The 22,325-nt window shown below is 41.3% G+C and overlaps 2 protein-coding genes across 5 annotated transcripts in view; one reads left to right on the top strand and one right to left on the bottom strand.

The window, feature by feature from the left end:
* Window positions 1-6,197, bottom strand: part of ODR4 (odr-4 GPCR localization factor homolog) — a 36,519-nt gene extending 30,322 nt beyond the window's left edge. For 2 of the 3 annotated variants that reach the window (XR_014712719.1, XM_084637154.1), the window contains exons 1-4: window positions 5,909-6,197; window positions 4,664-4,788; window positions 946-1,080; window positions 412-507 (exon numbers count right to left, since the gene is read on the bottom strand). Coding sequence is in view for 2 of the 3 variants with exons in the window: in XM_084637154.1 (XP_084493280.1) it covers window positions 412-507; window positions 946-1,080; window positions 4,664-4,762 (330 nt within the window). In the remaining variant the exon portion in view is untranslated. Of the gene's footprint in view, window positions 1-411; window positions 508-945; window positions 1,081-4,663; window positions 4,789-5,776 lie in introns of all 3 variants that reach the window. The other variant, XM_084637155.1, reaches the window with a different exon arrangement.
* Window positions 6,198-6,434: 237 nt separating this feature from the next.
* TPR (translocated promoter region, nuclear basket protein) overlaps window positions 6,435-22,325 on the top strand; it is a 72,875-nt gene continuing 56,984 nt past the window's right edge. For both annotated transcript variants that reach the window (XM_084637063.1, XM_084637062.1), the window contains exons 1-10: window positions 6,435-6,622; window positions 10,342-10,446; window positions 11,049-11,122; window positions 12,371-12,467; window positions 12,835-12,938; window positions 14,715-14,879; window positions 15,729-15,821; window positions 17,774-17,854; window positions 20,874-20,961; window positions 21,492-21,632. In XM_084637063.1, coding sequence (XP_084493189.1) covers window positions 6,472-6,622; window positions 10,342-10,446; window positions 11,049-11,122; window positions 12,371-12,467; window positions 12,835-12,938; window positions 14,715-14,879; window positions 15,729-15,821; window positions 17,774-17,854; window positions 20,874-20,961; window positions 21,492-21,632 — 1,099 coding nt within the window. In that variant the 5' untranslated portion in view covers window positions 6,435-6,471. The remainder of the gene's footprint in view (window positions 6,623-10,341; window positions 10,447-11,048; window positions 11,123-12,370; window positions 12,468-12,834; window positions 12,939-14,714; window positions 14,880-15,728; window positions 15,822-17,773; window positions 17,855-20,873; window positions 20,962-21,491; window positions 21,633-22,325) is intronic.

The raw sequence follows: 22,325 nt of genomic DNA, 5'->3' as shown, positions 1-22,325 counted from the left end.
ACTATAAGTGGGACTGGTAGCACTGCCCCATATAAAAGCTGCCCCACACCACCCATTTTAAGAGCTTCTTTTCAGTTGCTTAAAGCTTTGTCAAGCTTTAATCACTGGGACTGAAATTTTATATGCCTGGTGTCTGCCTCAGGCTGAATTTTTTTTTGAAAAATTTTAGTCAAAATGGTTACAGATGTTTTCAAGAATAATGTTGTTGAAATGTATATAGTTTTGCCCATGTTGAAAAATTCAAGCAATCTTTTACTGCAAACCATTTATCTGGTATATTTTTGGTTTCCGTTTCAGATAATCCAGTTAATAAATATAGCTAAGACGTCAGTGATAGAAAATTACTCTGCTGCATAAATTAAAAAAAAAAAAAATCCAGCTCCTTCCTGTGGACATTATCTACCCACTTACCTTGCGCAAAGCATTTTGGATGTCTTTTGCCAGTTCTGGAGCTGCAACAATAAATACACCAAGAACTAGCAGTCCTCCAGGGAGCATTCTAGACAACTTACAAAATAAACAGAAAAGCAAATTATTAATTACTATTATGATTATAAAGTTCTATAAACTATATCACTTGGTTTACTATTTTTTTTTTTAAAGGTATTGGAACACAGATGTAGAATAAACTGCAAGACTAAAATTAGCAAGGCTATTTCTCAACTTCACAATCCCTTAATTTAAAAATACTCTATTCTTCCATTTTATCATCATATATTTCATGCAAGTTTTGTGCTCAAAAACTATAGAGCCACCTGCATTTTTGGAAAAGACTACTTTTTACTATTGGTTGTAGTCGTGTAAGGTTTTGATCAATTAACAAAATCAGTGCCATCAAAGGACTCATGAGAAGACTCTTATGCATAAAAATTAGGATTTGAAGTTCAGAAGAATTTCAAAAACTTATTTCTTACAATAAGTATACATCTTCTGAAAGTGTTTTACCTGACTAGCATGTGCTGTTACCCATTCTTCATCAATGTCAGCCAATTTTGGATGATAATTTTTGTTGCTTTCATTTTGCTCTTCTCTTGGAGGTGTTCGAATAGCCAGAATCACATAATCTCTTTGTGGGGAACACTTTAGGGGGGAAAAAAAACAAAACAAAACACAAAAGACTATCAGGTTGGTATCGATTTTAAAAGAAAATCACAGTGTAATATATAGCACATTTTGAGCTGCTGTGTAGTTCATCTCTATAATGCTCCAGGTTTTGGGGTTCGTTTTTTTTTTAAATCGCACATGGAAATATTTTCTCTCCCTTGTCTTTAACTCTTAAATGAGCTCAAAGAGGTAAAATTTAGCTCTAAACAACATTATTTAGAAAACGTAAGTCTAATAGAGGTTTGGCTTTGGTTTTTTGGGTTCCCCTCCCCCAGACAAAAACACTCCCTTGCAGTGCTTGCAACCCAAACACTGCAGTACTGTGCTGGTGCAGGACAACCTGTAAGTGAAGTTTACTAGATTGTTAATGAAAATGAATAGTCTATTTTCATTTCCCAAACCTAGAGAAATAAAAAAAGTCAACCATGTAAGTAGCGGTAAGTGATTTTCTTTTAAAAACTCTCCGTTTTTAATAATCTCAAAAGTAACTGGTGATAGTAAAAAGTTGTAGAAATAAGTTCTATTATTTGAGAAGCAACATATCATGTAATTAAAGAGATTATTATGCTCAGTGCATCATTTTAAAAGTCTCATAACTCTAGTTTCCTCATCTTTCAACACCTCACCGATTTACATGCAAGGCTGTTCAAAACACAGTTCTCCCCCCCACCCCCAAAAAGTATAATGGGAGCAAATACCCTTGCTCACCCAGATACTCTCCTTGTGCTCTATGGGTACGTCTATACTGCAATCATGGGGTGTGACTGCTACTTGTATGGACATACCTGAGGTTTAATCTAGCTAGCTCAGGTACCGGAGCAGAGAAGCCATAGCAGCATGGGTAATTACTAGAGTGGCTAGCCTGCGCTAAATCCTGTGCTGTCACAGTTTCTTTGCTTTGGTACCTGAACTAACTAGATTAAAGCTCGGATACGTCCATAAGAGTTGCAATCAAAGCCCATGATACCGATATAGACATATTCTAAAACTACGATACAATTTTCCCACCACTTCAAAAGACAAAATAAGGTCATCTTTGGCCAGAAATCAAGCATTGTACATTTCAGAGAGATCGAAGTGAGAACAGAGGCTTAGATTATACCGGATTATTCAAATTTAACAATGGCAGTTGCTGCCTCTACCAGCAAAGTACACAAAGACCCGCAAATTTAATGCTGTCTATCCTTCACATAAGTCTGTAATGAAGATTTATGTATAATATGTATGTATAATATCTTCGATGGTTATCAACTTTATTGCTGAATCCTCTGCAGTATACGAACTTCAAGTGGAACAGAAATGGATGCAGATTGGAACACTTTTCCTAAAGATGAGCAGACATGCTGTGTCCTTAAAAGCACTAGTGTAAAGAATGTAAAGCATCAGGACATCAGAACAACCAGAAGCTGGCCAAGAACACAACTTAGAGGGCTGCAATTTTTTTTCAAGAGGATTCTAATTTGTTCCATGAAGAAAATGAACAAGACCACTAACCCGAGATCCAGAAAGAAGAAATAATCTACAGAAGCAACTATTAATTGTATTGCAATGGCAGCTAGAGCAGTTGTTTTCAAACTGCGGGTCACGATCCAGTACTGGGTTGTGGAATGTAAGTCATTGGGTTGCAGTGGCTCTGCTCAGCACCGCCAACCGGGCCATTAAAAGTCCCATAGGCAGTGTTGCCCGGTTAAGACTGTTCCGACACTGCACTATGCCCCGGAAGCAGCCAGTAACAGGTCCAGCTCCTTGGCGGGGAGGCCATGGGGCTCTACGCGCTGCCCCCGCCCCGAGCACAGTGCCTCAACCTAGGAGCTGGACCTGCTGCTGGCCGCATCTGCGGTGCAACACAGTCTGCAGTGCCAGGAAAGGCAGGAAGCCTACCTTAGCACCCCTGCTGCACTGCTGACCAGGAGCCGCCAGAGGTAAGCCCGCACCCCAACCCCCTGCTCCAGCCCTGACCCCTCCCAAACCCAGAGCTCCTTCCTGCACTCCAAACCTTCATCCCTGGCCCCAGCCTAAAGCCCTGACCCCTGCCCACACCCCAAGCCTCTGCCCCAGCCGCCCCACAAACCTGGAGCCCCCTCCTACACCCTAACCCCCTCATCCCAAGCCCCACCCCAGAGCCTGCCTCTCAGCCCAGAGCCATGACTCCCTCCCGTGCCCAAATCCCCTGCCCCAGCCCTGAGCACGCTCCTGAACCTCAAACCCTTCATCCTCAGCCCCACCCCAGAGCCTGCACCCCCAGCCCTGATCCCCTCCTGCACCCCAACCCCCTGCACCAGCCCAGAGCCCTCTCCCACACCCTGAACCCCTCATTCCTGGCCCCATTCCACAGCCCTCACGCCCAACCCCAACCCTCTGCCCCAGCCCTGAGCCTCTCCCCCCTCATCCTGGCTCTGTTGGATCGTGGGCATCAACAATTTTCTTCAACTGGGTCACCAGAAAAAAAGTTTGAAAACCACTGAGCTAGAGGATCCAGTCAGAGACCAACACCCCATTGTGCTAGAGACGATACATACATTTTATTTATTTGTTTTTAAAAAGGGCAGTCCCAACCCAAAGAGTGTACATTTGAAACATATGATGAGGCAACAGGCAGAGAAAAAAACAGAACAAATAGGAGAAGGACAAGGTAACAATGAAAAAACAACAGATTATTAGTTTTGGGCATGACAAATGTGGGAGAAATTAAAATGGTAACATATATTGTTACGTTAATTATTCACAAATATATAAAAAGTGACACTAAAAAGATCTGTTTACATAAGCAGACACTTTTAAAAACAGTTGCTTTAAAAGTCATTGTCAAAGAACTCCAGTGTGTTCTAGATCCCTCCAAATATTAATGACAGGACACATTTTCAGTGACAGTTGAATGGCTGGTAACATTTGCTGTCTGTCATTCTATTATAACTGGGTTTCACACTGATAGCAAAACATGAATGAAAATACAGAACAGAAATGGGAGATCAAGAGTCAAAACGTTGCTACTATCACCTTCACAGTCTCATTTCTACTATATGGTTTAATACCTGAAGATATATTCTCACTTCAATACATGCATGCAACTCTTAACTATATTCCAGACTACTTGGGAACACACGTTTGAAATGCAGCAGTGTTATCTAAGCCCTTAATTCTTTTGGAGGTGCATAAATGTAGTTCCATGCCATTTACTGTATCTTTCAGACAAGATTTAAAAAACAAAGTCTCCAAGTGTTCAGCGGGTACCATGAAAGCTTTTATAAGCATATGGTTTTGCCCTGATGTCCTTTGTCAAAATATCCCCTTCCTGTCTTATACAAGTTGAACATTAAGGTTACGGGTTTGATCCTACACCATTAAAGTCAATGGGAGCAGGATCAAGTCTGTAGCTTGATACTGATGTAGGGTGCAAAACTGCTCAAGTCACTAACACAGGTTCTTCACCCTAGCATCTACATAAAGAAGTGTTACCTTTGACTACAGATTACAAACCCTATCTGAACATAGTGTTAATTTGAGTTACACATTCACCTGACAGAAGCCTATTCACTTTCATATAGATTTAAACACTTACCTGCCCTATCAACAGGCCAGTGACACAAGCCTTTGGCTTGGTGCTGAAGTCTGAAAGATACTGTCCAACAGCTTCTTCCACAAAATAGCTTCTGCCCATTACTGCAAGTTTAGTCTAATTTCCATCTATAAAAAGAAAATATATTATTCTACCTCTACAGGTACTTAACCCGAGAACATAAGGCACAGCATGGTAAGTGTGTAGAAATAAAAAGGTCAGAAAAACACCCTGAAAGTGTTAGTATGACAGTGACCATTAAAGTCACAAGTGAGCTTTATACCTGTAATAGCTTCACTGTTCTAAAAGTCTCTCTATGGCACAGAAAGTGTATTTTTTTATTCTTAACAGACTTGTATGAAAAAGAGGTGTTGTAAATATGGTAACATAACTGTGAAATTGGCACATCAAATATCTTAATTTAAAATCTAGGGAAAAATAATTTATAAGTTATCTATGAAACAACCTTCAACTCTTAATGCTTTAGGAGAAGTTCACTTCCAATTGTTCACTCACACATTCACAATTCTCACATAGTCAGACCACTAAGCTATGATCAAAATGATCAAATACCTGCTGCCTAGAAAAATGAAAGAACAGTCCTGCTCAGTTACATTCTACAATATTTACATTTTGCAAACATTCTTTCATTTCCCTTCTTCAGACAGGACTTGTTTTTTAAGTCACTGTGAAGTCTGTCAAACAGGCCCGTTTTACACCTTCCACTTGCAGCTTAAAAAAAAAATAAATAAAAAAAAAATTCCTGAATGCGAAATGTAGGACCTGGACATATGGGGAGAACTCAGGGGATTCTTTAGCTCTCTCTTTCCCCCTCCCACCATGCTCACGTACCTCAATCTGACTTGCTCTTTCCAAAGGGACTAACTAAGAAGTCCAGATCTATACTACAGAGCTGAGGGACGACGCTCCAGCCCCCAAGGGCTTTGAGTGCAAGGTGCAAGCAGATAGGGGGTTACAACGGGATCCACCTCTCTTGACTCAACCACAGCGAGAGCCGCCAGCTAGTGCCCCAGAGGGAAGACATTTCCCGTTTAGTCCCGTCATCCCCGCCCCGCAATTCGGCCTCCCCCTCCCTCAGCTAGGTCAGACACCCACCGTCCTTCAGAGACATTTGCCTCTCCCCGAGCCAGGTCAGATTCCTGTCTCCAGGGGCCGGGCACCTTGCCCCCTTCCCTCGGCGAGGCCAGCCCCCTACACCCTCTACCCACGGCAGCCTCCCCTGCTTACTGGGCAGGGGCACCAGCTTCTCTCACAGCGCCCAGCACGGATGTGTCCCACGTGTCTACATCACCAGGCTGCGCCTCTGCTCCCGTCTCACAGAGCGAACTATCAAAGCGTAGGTTGATGACGTAGCCGAATCACTGGGCCCAACAGGAGACAAACCTAATCGCGGGCGGATAGGCGCCGGATGTTTCTGCCCATCAGGGTCCGCCATGTTCTGTGTGGCGGATGTAGCAGCACCTCTTCTTTGCTGATCCAGTCGCTGCGAGACGACGAACTCTTTACTGCTAACCAACCAAGACCCCTCTTTGTGAGTTCACTCGGCCTAATCAGACAGGTTGGGGCGCAGTGCCTCACTCAACATGGCGGACAGGACGCTACTTCCGGAAGCTTTTCGCACAGGAGTTCGGTTTCCGGTGGAGAGTGAACACTACGTTTCCCATGGCGCCCACTGGCGGGCGGCTAATGCGCATGCTCTGTGCGAGCCGGGGAGGTGAGGGCGCTGCGCTGTTTCCCTTCCCCGCGGGCCGGAAGGCGGCAGAGAGGGGTTGGAGAGGCTCGCTCCCAAGATGGCGGCGGTGCTGCAGCAGGTTCTGGAGCGGGCCGAGCTGGCCAAGCTGCCCAAGCCGGTGCAGGGGAAGCTGGAGCGCTTCCTGGCCGATCAGCAGAGCGAGATCGATGGGCTCCGAGCCAGGCACGAGCGCTTCAAGGTGGACAGCGGTGAGTGGTGGGGGGGAGCTGGGCATGAGGCGGCGGGAAGGGACAGTGGCGGGGGCTGGGGAGGGCATGGGAGTGAGGGGTGATATTTGTACGGTGCTGTTCACAGCCCGCTGGGCTGCTCCTGCTGCAGGATCCGGACCTGAGTCTGCTGCCAGGCGGGTGGGCTGGGGCCCTCATAGGTGTCACGGGCCGGGGCGAGGGCAGGCGCCCCCCCCGCCCCCCCACCGCCCGCGCGGCGCTGGGCGCATGATGCTGTCCTGCACCGAGGTTCACCATCACTGAAGTACGGGAGGGGCCGAGTCTCGAGTTGTGCGTGTTTGGCGGGAGGTGGGCTACAATGGACACTGGCTAATCGTCATAACCGAGTCCGAGCCAAGAAGCAAAGGGATAGTGCCAGAGGCAATGTTGCGTGGAGGTCTCATGTTGCTGACATAGGCTTTTAAAATATCCCCCATGGCTTTTACATCTATATAATGGCAGTGTCTGAATATAATGCATTTGTTCTGTGAGGCGGATTCCTTTAATTTTTACACCCTTGTTTTCCACTTGAGCTCTGTGTTGCAGTGTTTGTAAACCACAATAGGAGCCTGTTCTTAATGTGAAGTTACAAGTTATTACTTTACATTAAAACTCTTAAAAATAATCTAAAGTCAAGGGGGATGTACATTCTACTGGAGATTCTTTACCTGCTCTCCAAGTTAGCCAGATGCTTGAGGAAGAGCATCAGAGGTTTGTTTGGTTTACACTGCAAAAACGCACCTGCTACAGTGGGTCTACAGGCCTATGGCACTAAAAATAGCCATGCAGATATTCCCACTTGGAGTCTGAGCCCTGGAGAGGGAGTGGGTTTCAGAGCCTGAGCTCTAGTGGGAACGTCTGCCTGGCTATTTTTAATGCTGTAGTACAAGCCTGAGTCTGTAGACCCAGGCTCTGAGACTCACTGCTGTTTTTGTAGTTGTTTTTTGCAGTCTAGACATCCTCTGAGTGGGCCCAGTCTAGCAACACTTCCAATAAACTCAATGTTTGAGGCTTGAACCTTTCCAGATAATCTGCCATTGCTTGAAGCAAGGCTTTTAAAGGATGGATTGGCGATGATCCATACAACACTTTTGTTTCCTGAGGGCTGTAATACTAATCCAGGGTTTTGGGCTATCTGGTGGTCCCATCTGGCATTATACTCTTAATATTTTAGAGACAATTACATTATTGATGATATAATCTTATTGCCCTGGGCCCACTCAGGAAGGCAGCATTGTGGCTAGAACAGAGGACTGGGACCCAGGAGACCTGGATTTAATATCTGGCTCTGTGACTGGGTAACTTTGAGCAAGATACTTCCCTTCCTTGTGACTCAGTTTCCTTGTTTGTAAAATGACATTAATGATACCTATCTTTGTAGAGCAATTAGAAATCAGACAATGAAAAGTGCTGTCTAATAAGAGCTAAGTATTAGGGGATTGGAGTGGGGGGCAAGAGCATTGTTTAATAATTGAGCATAGGTAAAACAAAGGGTAGAGTCAGGAGTTCATTTCTCAGCTAGGCCAAAGATTTCCTTTTGTAAACTTGCCCTTAACTTTTCTATACCTTAGTTTTGCAATATTATAATAGGGATAATATTCCTGCCCTATGGTGATATTTTTGAACTTAATTCATTACTGGTTGAAAATGTTTTGTGATGCTTTATAGGAAGATTGTAGAAGTATTATTTATTAACATTTTCATAAACAATCTTACTCAATTAAAACTTCTAATCTTCCAAGTGTTTATAGTGGAATTTATCAGTTTAAATAAGCTAGTGGTTATCTGTAAACTTCAAGATTTTCATATACATGCTGGTGGAACATCATTATTTGAAACTGATGTAGATTAGACTGAGAAAGTTTTACAGTACATATTAAGAAAACAGCACTTATCTAAAAGTCTGCTAATCTTTCTTGCTGTTATTCCAAGAAAATAGTAGCATCACCAGAAATATTATCTCAGATATTTACAAAGCTTTCTGGAACACTAGAGAAAATCTGGTGTGACTTTTATTTCAGCTATAAAGCAATAACCTTTACATATCAGTGTTACTTCTGGTTGTGATATTTTCAAAGTCCATAGTGATGTACCCATACAAAAAAGGTTCTTTATCAGAAATCATTGTGGTTAACAGTTTTCCAAGTTAAGACTGTAAGAGCAAATTTACACCCAGTTTTATACTGGTTTAATTGTATTGGTTTAGAAATAAGCTATCCTGGCATAAGCACTTTTGTACCAGTATAACTGACCACACTAGGGAATTGCACTAATTTAGCCATATGTTGCTAAACAAATACACTGAAATCAGTCCAAAAACTGGAGTAGATCAGACTTTAGGGCAGTGGTCACCAACCCGTCGATCATGATAAACTGGTCGATCCTGGAGCCTCAGTCAGTCGATCGCAATCTCCAGGCCGCTAAAAGTCCAGAGGTGCAGCGGGGCTCAGGCAGGCTGCCTGCCTCCCCTGGCCCCATGCTGCTCTCGGAAGCGTCTGGCTGCTGGTACGTCTCTGCAGCCCTGGGCGGGAAGGCGGCTCCACACACTACCCCCAGCACCGTCCCCGCAGCTCCCATTGGCCGGGAAGCAGGGGCAGCACTTGTGGGTGTGGGCAGTGCATGGAGACCTGCTTCTCGCCCCCTGGGCTGCAGAGACGTGCCAGCAGCCAGCTGTTTCCAGGAGCAGAGTGGTGAGCCCCAGTGCACCGTCTACGGAGAGCTGCTTGTGATAAGTGCCTCCCAGCCGGAGCCTGCACCTCGCACCCCCTTCTGCATCCCAGCCTGGAGCCCCCTCCTGTACCCCAAACTCCCTCCCAGATCCTGCACTCCTCTCCTGCACTCTGCCCCAGCCTGGAGCCCCCTCCTGTACCAAACTCCCTCCCAGAGCTTGCAGCCCTCACCCCCTCCTGCATCCCAAAATTTTGCCCCAGCCTGGAGCCTCCTCCTGTATCCAAACTCTCTCCCAGAGCTTGCACCCCCCTCACTCCCGAACCCCAGCTCCCTGCCACAGGCTCAGCCAGTGCACACCCCACAGTTGAGAATGTTACACTGATTATAGATCAAAAATCTTTCAGGGATTGTCACAAAACCACAAATGACGCTAATAAAAAGTAAAACTCATGAAATGTCCAGTGGATTCTATGAGATTAGGTGCAGTGTGACCATGTTACCCCTGCAACCAAACTCCCTCCCAGAGCTTGCACCCCTCACTCCTGCATCCCAACCCCTTGCCCCAGGCTCGGGCCAGAGCCTCCTCCCACACTCCGAACCCCTCTGCCCCAGCCCAGAGCTTGCACCCCCTTCCGCACCCCTGCCCCAGCCCGGTGAAAGTGAGTGAGGGTGGGGTAGAACAAGTAACGGAGTGGGGGGGAATGGAGTGAGTGGGGCGGGGCCTCGGGTGGGGTCGGGGTAGATCCTGCATTGATTTTAAATTCAAAAAGTGATCTTGTGTGTAAAAAGGTTGGAGACCACTGCTTTAGGGCAATGCACTTGGAGAAATATAAAACACATCTGACCATAGTAACAAAATTATTTAAACAGTGCTTAACAGTAAATAGCACAATAGCACTTGGCTTAAAAAAAATGTTTTTTCTTCAGGGTCTACTGAAAGCGCATTGTTTCTAGTTGCATTTTCTGCTAGATATGATTCTCTAATAAAAGCTGATTATGAAGTAGTGTTAACATAATGTGTTTTTCTGCAGAACAACAGTATTTTGAAGTGGAAAAGCGTCTGGCTCAAAGTCAGGAGAGACTTGTAAACGAGACACAGGAATGTCAGACTCTCCGTCAGGAGCTAAACAAACTTAGTAAGTATAACTACACATTGATTAGCAGATTGGAATTTTTTTTCCTGCTTACAATAATTAAATCTTTTGAACTTATTTTGAAATGCTTAAAAATCTAAATAAGAAAGAAAAATCTGTCAACCAAGCTTCTTTCATTTCATAGAAGTTAGTTGATATTTTTGGTTCAAGTCCCTGCTTTCGACAGGCTTCTAGTCTGTTTTACTGGAGTAAACATCTTAATTACCATCTACTTAAGGAGCTAAGGGTTAGATTCTACAAACTGATGTGTGCAATGCACATGCATCCCCATAAGGGTCAGGTTGCAGGATCAGCCCTGAGACACTGATATGTTAGTGGCTTCTCTGATACTCCTTCCTCTGAGTATTGTTTCCAGAAAGCAGATGAGTAGGGATAAAACTACTTTTGTTTTTAATCACGAGTACCAATTTGGTCAGTGGCTTGTATATTGGATTTTTAATTTTGGGAAAATTTTTCTCTTCTCAGTTTTACATTATTCTAAAGCAGGAACATGAATTTTACCAACTGGATATAACTAATGCACATGTTCTGTTAATACCAAAAAGTTTCCTTAATTTTCCTTCCTTGTTCCTCTCTCCCCACAGATGAGCAGTTGAAATCATTGAATGAGAAAAACAAAGAACTTGAAGCGGCTCATGATCGCAATGCAGCTGTCCAGGTATAGGAATCACTGAGTATGCAAATATAGCAATAGATAGTTGAAAGGCTTTAGAATTAGGGTGCATGTTTTGTTTAGAGTCTTGACAATCAAAAGCTAGATCTGATCCATTCTTCAGATGGATAGCTTGGTGCAAATAATGCCTTGTCTAGTCAGGAAAGTTGTGCTCTTCAAGTCCCAGTGCAAGCTCCAGTGTGGATGTTCTTATTTCTGATTGAAGAGTGACTTATTTTAGCATATCTTAAATGTGTTCCCAACCAAATTAAATTAAACCTCAGAAGTCTTACTTTAACGAAATAAAAGTTTCTGCACAGGGGGTTACACCAGTTTAATAAAATTGGTTTCAAATTAATATTCTGGGTTCAATCAGTACAACTGTCTTGTGTAGACCAGCCCGTGCTATTTATGGCTTTCTTTGCAATTTCTTTTTTCCCCACTGGCCCTTTGATTAGTCTGTGGTTAATAGCATGTGGCCTAATTTGTTCACCAACTAAAACCAATTCAGAGAACTAATGTTGTGACTAGAGTACCTTTTGCTGATACCACAGTTCTGGTTCTAGGATTTATCCTTAGGCACATTCAGAACAAGTTTTATTTGTGAGTTTGGAAATCCATTAGGACTCTGAGCCATTTCTTCTGCTTTTCTAACAAAGAAGAGCTGTCTCTATGCTTGCTGGAGTCCAGAGGAAAGCCGTCTGTCTTGCATCTGTGAGGAAATCTCTATAGCAGTTTAGTAGCAAAAGAAGGAGTAAGAAAACATCACTGTTCAATAAACAATTCTCCTAGAGTGGCTGATATTTCTGTTCTTTTTTCTTGGACGTGTACCCTTTTGGAATACTCTCAATTTATGTTTAAAGGTAAAGAAGGTGTTATCCTGTACCATCTCAGATTGAGATTACATTTCATAAACTAATCAGGGCTATGGGATGAAACCGCCAAGAAAACTTCAGGGTGTTGCAAAAAGTGATGTTGGTTCTTCCCTCTGTGTCAGAACTGAATAGATGCCCAGCACGGTAGTGGAAATCAAAGACGGACACAAGATTCCAGTTTGTTTCAGTAACTGAAAACTTGCTTGAGCAGTTAAACACCTTCCTGTGTACTATATAGTAGGATTGCTTTCACACACACATTAAAAATGGTTAGGATGATAACCTCTGCTTACTACAGCATTTTCCCTGTATGATAGTAAGTTTAAAGAATGACCATGACTCTTAACATAAAACTGGTATTTTTTTTTTTTAATTGAAGATTCAGCTCACTAGAGCAAAAGAAGAATTGGAAGGTGAAAAGAGGGATTTGGTTCGAACGAGTGAGAGACGCTCTCAAGAAATTGAACACTTAAATGGTATGACCAGTAAATATGCTAAAACCATAACTGAGTTTACACCTGCTTTGGGATTCAGACTTAAACCTAAACTCAATAATGGTTCATTATCCAAATTTGTATGGGTAACTCCTATTAATAGATCAGTAAGGAACAGGAGTCAGATTGGTAAAGGAAAGTGGAGGGGAAAATGTAAGTGCAAGTCAGGAAAAGCCCAGCAGCATGCTAGGTGATATTTAGTTGTACGGAGGCACATATTGACAATTGCTAACGGTCTTCTCATAAACTGGTAGCCTTCATTTCTAAGGTACTAAATCTGATTTATTTACAGTAATAACTGATACTGTTTTGAATGTTTGACATCTTACATTGTCTCTGATTTTCCTAGAGGATGTTAAACGTCTAAATGAGAAACTTACGGAAGCAAACACAGCAAAAGTGGAGCTACAGTTAAAGCTGGATGAGCTTCAAACATCGGATGTCTCGGTGAAGGTAAGTAGTGTTTTTCATGGATTATTCTTGTCAGTAGTGAGAGTTCCAGTTACTTACATTGTAAAGACATTAATTAAATCAATAATAAGATAACCACATATGGTATAAAAATGGGTCTTCTTTCAAAGGACACAGGCAAACTCTTTGTCATAGCAGGAAAATGTCAGTTGTAACCTTCCAATAGGCTTAAACTGTTGAATTTTCTATAATTCATGCAGACTGGTCTTACTCTAGAGCTGCCAATATCCACGAAATCAACTTTCTAGACTTCATTCCTGGTTGTAGTGATAATGCTCTAGTGACTGATCCAAGCTGTATTCATTTTCTTACGGAAACAATAGTCCTACAGAATTCTAAATTAACTTCCAAAGGCGGTGCTAGGAAGTTTGACCTTAGTCAAATGACCGCAGTCATTTATCTTGCTAATATATATTCCTTACTCATCCCATTGATAACCTTATGATCTTAATCTTAGAAGGTCCCTTATCTTTTATTTGGACCAGACTAGAGTCCTCATAACATACATCCAGTTTTTTTATTTCATTTGAAACTGGAACAGTCAGTTAAATAGACTCCCAAGAGAGCCATGTCAAAATACTATTTGTCTGCATTTCATGTTGCTTCTCTTTAGTAGTTCAAGGTTATGTTAACTTATGCTTGTGCAGCGCTACATTGGCATCTGTATCAGTTCCCTTCCAGGAGAGTTATAGGGAATTCATATGGAGTTTCCTAGATATTTCTGGAAAACGTCCCTAGCTAACACAATGCAGCTTTTTGTTCCATTCTAGTAGTTGGAACACTTACAGAGGTTTGAATATGCTACTACTTGCAAGTAAATGGGCTTTGTCTTTTACCACAGGCAGTTGTGTTTCTAGGTCAAGAGGTCCTTGGTTTAGTCTCCAGGGACCTGTTACACATGGATTCAGCCAAATGGCATGAATCTGTATGTGGCTTACTGAAGTTATGAAACGTGAGTGTCTTCCTCAGTATCATTTTGTCTCTGAATGTTTCTGTTCGAGGCACAGTAGCCTTCATATAGTCAAACAAGTAAGCAAACTACTGCTATTTTGTTACGACTACGGTATTGGCACATTGACCCTTTTGATACTTTAGGGCTTATATGTGGTGTTTAACCTAGTCTCTCCTTAGACATCTTTGTCAAGCTTTTAAGTCTCCGGAAGTGGGGTTCTGTTATAGCACTGTATTTTAATTTTCTTTTTCCACGTCTGTAATTCCTGTTTTTTAAAGGCTGGGTCATATCTTTTTTTGTTTGTGTCAAGCATAGCACAATGGGGTCCCAAGGCTAATTATGGCCTTTGACCCCTATTGAAACTTAAATGGTGAATAATATGTTACAATAGTTGTTCCGTGATGATGGACACATATTTTGCCTTTAATGTGCTTTCTATCTTGTACCTGAAGAGAAGGGGTAGGTTTATGCTACCTATTGAAGAGACAGGTTAACAGTCTTAGAATTCCAATGCCAGAGACATTATTCTTATTCATAAAATGATAGCAAGGATCCAGGAGTAGGCATATGTCATGCCTGAATTGTTTCCTGGAGCCTGAAGACAGGAAAAAGAAGACCATTCTAACTTGGTGAGACTCATGGATGCACGGCTATGCATGGGTGCATCATTAGCCCCAAACCTGAGCTAGCCGCTAACACACACACTCACACGTAATTTGTGAAGAAGTATTGCACAGAAAGTAGTCTTGTTACAAGTGCTAATTTATTTAGTTTTACCATGCTGTCTTTCACAATTTTATTTTTAGTATCGTGAGAAAAGGTTGGAGCAAGAAAAGGAATTATTACAGAATCAGAACACTTGGCTGCACACTGAGTTGAAAGCCAAAACAGATGAACTCCTGCTTATTGCCAGGGAAAAGGGAAATGAAATCCTGGAGCTTAAATGTAGTCTGGAGAACAAGAAAGAAGAGGTAAAGTAGTAAATAATAATAAAAATATTTTTTCTAAGTAATTTTGAAAAAGAAAACAAAATTTAGTCAAGATACGGTAACAATTATCTGGAGTCTATACCCCTTGACTACTTGAGTGAGGAATTTTTAAAGCACTGACACTCTTCACTATGGATTGACTTCCGTGTAAAGGGGAAATGTAATGTACATTCTCGAAGTTTTGGGTGATGTTATGTTTTAAGGTAGGGAATTGTGCTTTTTTTCCATTATGTGCTTTGGTCCCTTATAGTTTGCAGGGAATGAATATATTGGTATGGACATCTAAAGTAAGGTAAAGCAATTGAAGATTATTTTTGTAAGATTAGTGATGATAAATTAGAAGTAGCGGAAAGTACAAGGTGTAATACAACAGTGCTAGTGGAAAATACACAGAAATACAATTTGTTGCTAAAAAGAATGTTTGTTTGTTATTTAAAATACACGTCTCCCCTATATAACGCGACCTGATATAACGCGGGTTTGCGTACAACACAGTCAAGCTCTGACACGTTGCTCTGAGCAGCGTGTTAAGGGTGCCGGGCGGGGCCGGGGCTGAGGGGTTGGATAAGGGGCAGAGGGTCTCAGGGGCAGTCAGGGTCTGGGAGGCAGGAGCTGTACGGGGGGGAGGGGGCGCAGTCCCAGAGTGGCCCAGTGGAATAGCGGGGGGCTGGGAGCCTCCCGCTTTACTTCCCCAGCCGTGTTGCTTGGGGGAAGGGATCCCCTCCGCACTCACCGGCAGCGGCGGAAGCAGAGCAGCCCAGCCCCAGCCTGCTCCACTCCGCCAGCTCCCAGCTGCAGCGCTCTGGTGTTTAATATCTGTTGTTCACACAGGTTTCCAGAATGGAGGAGCAGGTAAACAGCTTAAAATTGTCAAATGAAAATTTACAGAAACATGTGGAAGATCTTTTGACTAAATTGAAGGAGGTAAGAAAACCTTTTCTAAACTGTAATCTAGTGTGGCAGCATTTAAGATAGCTTCCGTATTTTAACTAGAAAAATTAAATACAGTACTACCCTAATCTGCCCCACTGTACTAAGGTATTGTTGGGATTGCCAATCTATAGAGGGGAGGGAGTTTACATTGCAGGCTGCAGTGTCCAGGCAAAGCAGGAAGGACTCCGTTAGGAGGAGAGTATTAGTTTTAACTTACTACTCTCTTTCTTTGAGCAAAGGTGGGTGGGAAGAGGATAGAAGTTTAAGAAAGCTTTTACTTTGGGCCAACAGCTTCCAGCCTCCAACTTTTATAAAAGTTCCATATAATTTTTTTTTTTTTTGAACTAATATTCGCCACTCAAATGTTGCAGCTTTTGGAAGTGTATGAAAGCCTAAAAATGAAATTGACTGGCATATTTTCATTCTCCATGCTGAGAGAAGTGCAAAGAGTAAAACTAGTACTCCTTTTCTTTTTGCGAATACAGACTAACACGGCTGCTACTCTGAAACCTGGAAAAGAAATGTAGAACAAACTAGGTCTCTTGATTCTTTTGTAATAAGCCAATAGCACATATGATTGAAACATTGATAAAGAAATGTAAAAGTGTTCTTTTAATGGTTTGTGCCACAGCCTGAATTTTGCTTTTTCATTTGTATGTATCATTTATGTGAGGAATCATGTTTTCTCAAAAGTAAATTAAAATTGGCTGGTTCTAGAAAAAAGTCAGACTTCTGATGGGGAAAAAAAATCTCATTCAGTAGCTTGCCCTTTTCCACATTATTTGGTCTGTACTACTGTATATCTGAGGAAACATTTTTGTTTTTGAACTTCTGTGTATTCTAACAGCCACAGTATAATTCTTAAACTTATAAAAACCTCACTTTGAACATAAGAACTGCCATGCTGAGTCAGACAAATGGTCCATCTATCCCAGTATCCTGTCTTCCGACAGTGGCCAGTGCCAGTTCTTCAGAGAAAATGAACAGAACCGGGGAATTATTTAGTGATCCATCCCCTGTTGTCCAGTCCTTGTTTCTGGCAGTCAGAGGTTAAGGGAAACCCAGAATGTGGGGTTGCACTGCTGACCATCTTGGCCAAGAGCCATTGGTGGACCTATCTTCCATCAATTTATCTAAATTTTTTTTTAATCCAGTTATACTTTTGGCCTTCACAACATCCCCTGGCAACAAGTTCTACAGGCTGACTGTGCATTGTGTGAATACCTACATGTTTTTTTTAAACTTGCTGCTTATTAATTTCATTGGGTGACCCTTGGTTCCTGTGTTATGTCCTTATTTACTTTCTCCACACCAGTCATGATTTTATAGACTTCTATCATATCCCCCCAGTCATTGTTGCTTCTCTAAGATGCACAGTCCATCTTTTTAATCTCTCCTCATGTGGAAGTTGTTCCATCCCCTTTATCGTTTTTGTTGCCCTTCTCTGTACCTCTTCCTGTTCTAATATACCTTTCTTGAAATGGGACAGCCAGAACAGTATTCAAGTTGTAGGCATACCGTAAATTTATATAGTGCCCTTATATTTTCTGCTTTTATTTTATTCCTTTCCTAATGGTTCCTGCTGTTCCTTTAGCTTTTTTGACTGTTGCTGCACATTGAGAAGACGTTGTCAGAGAACTAGCCACAATGACTCTAAGATCTTTCTTGAGCGGCAATAACTAATTTAGAATCCATCATTTGGATTCAATTGGGATTGTTTGCCAATGTGCATTACTTTGCACTTAACCAACACTGAATTTTGTTTGCCATTTTGTTGTCCTGTCACCCAGTTTCGTGAGATCCCTTTGTAACTCTTTGCCGTCAGCTTTAGACTTAACTGTCTTGAGTAATTTAATATTGTCTGCAAACTTTGCCACCTCAGTGGCTTGCAATTCAGTTGAAACAGAACCAGTACTATGAATTCATGTTTTTTTATTCATCAGGCAAAAGAACAGCAAGCTGGTATGGAAGAAAGATTCCATAATGAACTAAATGCCCACATAAAGTTATCTAACTTGTACAAGGTAAGTTTGGGGATGTTGGGTACATTCATATTAGAATTATATGGAAGTAGGTCCAGGGTTTGGAGTGTGATACAGGTCAGGCTATTTTCCCAGAGCTATGTTTCTGCCTATATAAAGTGTTAATGTGAGATGGGAGGATGGTTCTCTTCCATAATCCTCCGAAGTCCTGTTTAGTTTCTTCTGGCCAATAGGATAGTGATTTTTATCACATGCATTTTCACTAAAAGGAACAGATCTCTCAAAAACTTCATAGACAGCATTAGGACACTATGCATAGATTTGCTCTGATATGTTGAAAGAAGGATATGGAAGAATAAGCTTGGGTTCATAGAATCATAGAATAACAGAGTTGGAAGGGACCTCTGGAGGCCATCTAGTCCAACCCCCTGCCGAGAGCAGGACCAATCCCCAACTAAATCATCCCAGCCAAGGCTTTGTCAAGCCTGACCTTAAAAACTTCTAAGGAAGGGAATTCCACCACCTCCCTAGGTAACGCATTCCAGTGTTTCACCACCCTCCTAGTGAAAAAGTTTTTCCTAATATCCAACCTAAACCTCCCCCACTGCAACTTGAGACCATTACTCCTTGTCCTGTCGTCTGCTATCACTGAGAATAGTCTAGATCCATCCTCTTTGGATCCACCTTTCAGGTAGTTGAAAGCAGCTATCAGATCCCCCCTCATTCTTCTCTTCTGTAGACTAAACAATCCCAGTTCCCTCAGCCTCTCCTCATAACTCATGTGTTCCAGTCCCCTAATCATTTTTGTTGCCCTTCGCTGGACTCTCTCCAATTTATCCACATCCTTCTTGAAGTGTGGGGCCCAAAACTGGACACAGTACTCCTGATGAGGCCTCACCAATGTCGAATAGAGGGGAACGATCACGTCCCTCGATCTGCTGGCATGCCCCTACTTATACACCCCAAAATGCCATTGGCCTTCTTGGCAACAAGGGCACACTGTTGACACATATCCAGCTTCTCGTCCACTGTCACCCCTAGGTCCTTCTCTGCAGAACTGCTGCCTAGCCATTCGGTCCCTAGTTTGTAGCGGTGCATTGGATTCTTCCGTCCTAAGTGCAGAACTCTGCACTTGTCCTTGTTGAACCTCATCAGGTTGGGCAGCTGATGTGGCCAAATGTCTGAAATGACCCTAACTTTGTAGGTGGTGGTAATGATGGTGTTATATTTCACACTGCATTTAAAATCTTACCTTTTTGTAATCTACTGGACTACCATCCTACACATGTAATTAGTCAAGGAGCTGACTGAGGAGGTATCTGACCCATTAGCGATTATCTTCAAAAAGTCATGAAAGTTGGGAGAGATTCCAGAGGACTGGAAAGGGGCAAATATAGAGTCAATCTATAAAAAGGGAAATAATGTCAACCCCGAGGAATTACAGACCAGTCAGTTAAACTTCAGTACCTGGAATGATAATGGAGCAAATAATTAAACAATTAATTTCCAAACACCTAGAGGATAATAAGGTGATAAGTAAAGTCAGCATGGATTTGTCAAGAACAAATTGTGTCAAACCAACATAATAGCTTTCTTTGACAGGGTAACAAGCCTTGTGGATGGGGGGAAAGCGGTCATCAACTGTTGCCAAAAAGCAAACATAATTCTGGGATGTATTAGCAGGAGTGTTGTATTCAAGACATGAGAAGTAATTCTTCCACTGTACTCCACATTGATTAGGCCTCAACTAGAGTATTATGTCCAGTTCTGGGTGCCACATTTCAGGAAAGATGTGGTTTGTTTAGTGTAGAGAAGAGATGACTGAGAGGGGACATAAGTTTTCAAGTTCATAAAAGGTTGTTACAATGGGGAGGGAGAAAAATTATTCTCTTTAACCCTTGAGGATAGGACAAGAAGCAATGGGCTTAAACTGCCCTTGCTGTAATTTAGGTTGGATATTAGGAAAAGCTTCCTAACTATCAGGGTGGTTAAGCACTGGAATAAATTGTCTAGGGAGGTTGTAGAATCTCCATCATTGGAGATTTTTAAGAGCAGGTTAGACAAATACCTGGCAGGAATTATCTAAATAATAAGTCCTGCCATGAGTGCAGGAGGACTGGACTAGATGACCTCTCAAGGTCCCTTCCAGGCCTATGATTCTCTGAAGTATGTGTATGTATATTTATATTTAATAATATATAAATAGAAGTTTGCTTCTATTTTTAAGTATGAAAAAATAAATATTTGCTTAACAAGGTTCATTATGCGTGAGGTTTTTATGAAAACAAATTTTGTTTACAAGAAAAATCTACAAAAAATTTAACTGGCCTCTAATTTTCATGTCACAGTTTTTGAGTGTCCCTCTTATATAGGGCCGGATTTGCAGAGTTGCTGAGCATCCACAGTGTCTATAGACTTCAACAGGAATTGTGGTTTCTCATCATCTCTGAAAATTAGATCCTAGCAGTCTAAATCTGGGCACGCAAAATTAGAGGCAAGTTTTAGAGAGGTGTGGGCCTTAATTTCTTTCTGCTTCACTTGCTCTCCCTTTAAAATGGAGGATAATGTCTTTTCACAGCAGTGTTACAAAGCAGTAATTCTATTGTTTGTACAGCAAATCACACTGAGATCCTCAAAAGAAGGAGCTATTCAAGTGAAAAGTATAGTATAAATACTAACTTGCCAAAAACATTTATATCTAAGAACGAAACCTCATACTTCAGAAAAAGTTGATTTTTTGAATTTTCAGAAAATTTGATTTTTTTATACAAAGCCGGCCCCCTAAAAATACTGCTGAAATACAGCCATGCAAACATGTTAAATAACTTTGGTTATGTCAACAACTGACCATTTTCCTCTAAAATGGGGAGTTAGCACCTGAATTTCAAGACCCTTCATTACAGTATTGTTGGGACTTACACTCCGGGACAACTGTTTCCAATTAGAGTAATACCTTGGTGTGTGTTACATATTTATACCAACATCTTGTTGATTCCTCTGAGGAGCTACCTTATTTGTAACTGTTCAATAACAAAAGATGAAATAATACACTTGTATTTAGAGTGCTGCGGATGATTCAGAAGCAAAGAGCAATGAGCTGACACGAGCAGTAGAGGAGCTGCACAAACTCTTGCAAGAAGCAGGTGAAGGTGAGAAGCTACTTGTAAGAGCTGCATAGTTTTTAATGGTTTTGTTTTCTGTTCCTGTTTAGTTAAACGGTTTCTGAGTAAAAACACCCCCAAAACAATGGCAGTTACGAAGGAAATTTTTTCAATATTCATCTGTGGGAAATGTTGTTAAAATGTCATGTTGAATTGTCTTGTAATAGTTATTTTATAACTTTAAAAAATACCTTCGTACATTCCTATGATATCTGAATGTACTTGTAGAATTTTCTTAATGTTATTGTGATTTTGAGAAGATATAATTTCTGCAGAAGGTCTTTAAGAAATTTGACCTGTATCATCTTGTCATTCTCGTTATTTTAGATTGGCTTGTCCTAATCTTGCTGTTTAATTTTTAGCCCTCTTCTGTATTCAGCAGAACACCAGTTTATGCTTTCTTTCTAAGCTGAATGATTTAATGTCCTTCTCAGAGGACATTTAAGAAACCTTTTTAAAGATACTTTTGTATACTTCATTCTCTTTAAAGAGAGAAAAAAAATTATATGTAATTTTAGCTAACAAAGCAACAGAGGATCATTTGGCTGAGGTGGAGGAGTCTAAAACTGCAATGGAAAAAGAACTGAGAGAGAAGATTAGCAAGTTAGAGAAAGAACTGGAGAATGCTAATGATTTACTTTCCGCTACAAAACGTAAAGGTAGGATAACATTTGAACTGTTCATAAGTGCCAGATTTTATATATGAAGTAATTTTCAAAAAGGGTTTTTGCATTGCAATTTCTAAACCAAATAAGTGCACTGAATCTTCATCTTAAAACATATGATAGTATCTAGGGACAATATTATGTAGCAGAGATCAATCTAAATATATCTGCTACAGTCCAAATATCAGAGAAAACCAGTTACTGTTGTATTTTGTTTTAATTTTATAAAATTTGGAAGGTAGCACTTTTTTTTTTCTTCTTTCACTCTACTAGAGTGTCACTTGTAGTTTGGCACAGTTGAGCTCTGCCAGCCATTGTATTTCAGGGGCATCCCTGCTATTTAAATTGTATGTTTACATTTTGTGATTGAAGACTCAAGAGTCTGACAATGAGATTGTTTGAACACTTATAACTAGATTGGACAAAGCTCTATAGAATATATTATAAAGAACAATTTTGCACTAGAATTAGGTGTATTTTATTTCTAATTTCTAAGATTTTAGAACCACATGGAATTTTTTCCTAGTCGTTATTTTTGAGAAGGTTCATAACACCTTATTTGTAATGATTGTTGTCTGTGTACAGTATGTGTGTTTGTCTTTGAGCGTATGTGCATAGTATTTGTGTACTAGAAATAAAATGTAAGCATCTGTGGAATACTTTCTCTCTATTTTATGTATGATTTGA

The sequence above is a fragment of the Lepidochelys olivacea genome (assembly GCF_965140295.1).
Source record: "Lepidochelys olivacea isolate rLepOli2 genome assembly, chromosome: 8".
NCBI lineage: Eukaryota > Metazoa > Chordata > Testudines > Cheloniidae > Lepidochelys > Lepidochelys olivacea.
This window is presented reverse-complemented; position numbering and strand designations above follow the sequence as displayed.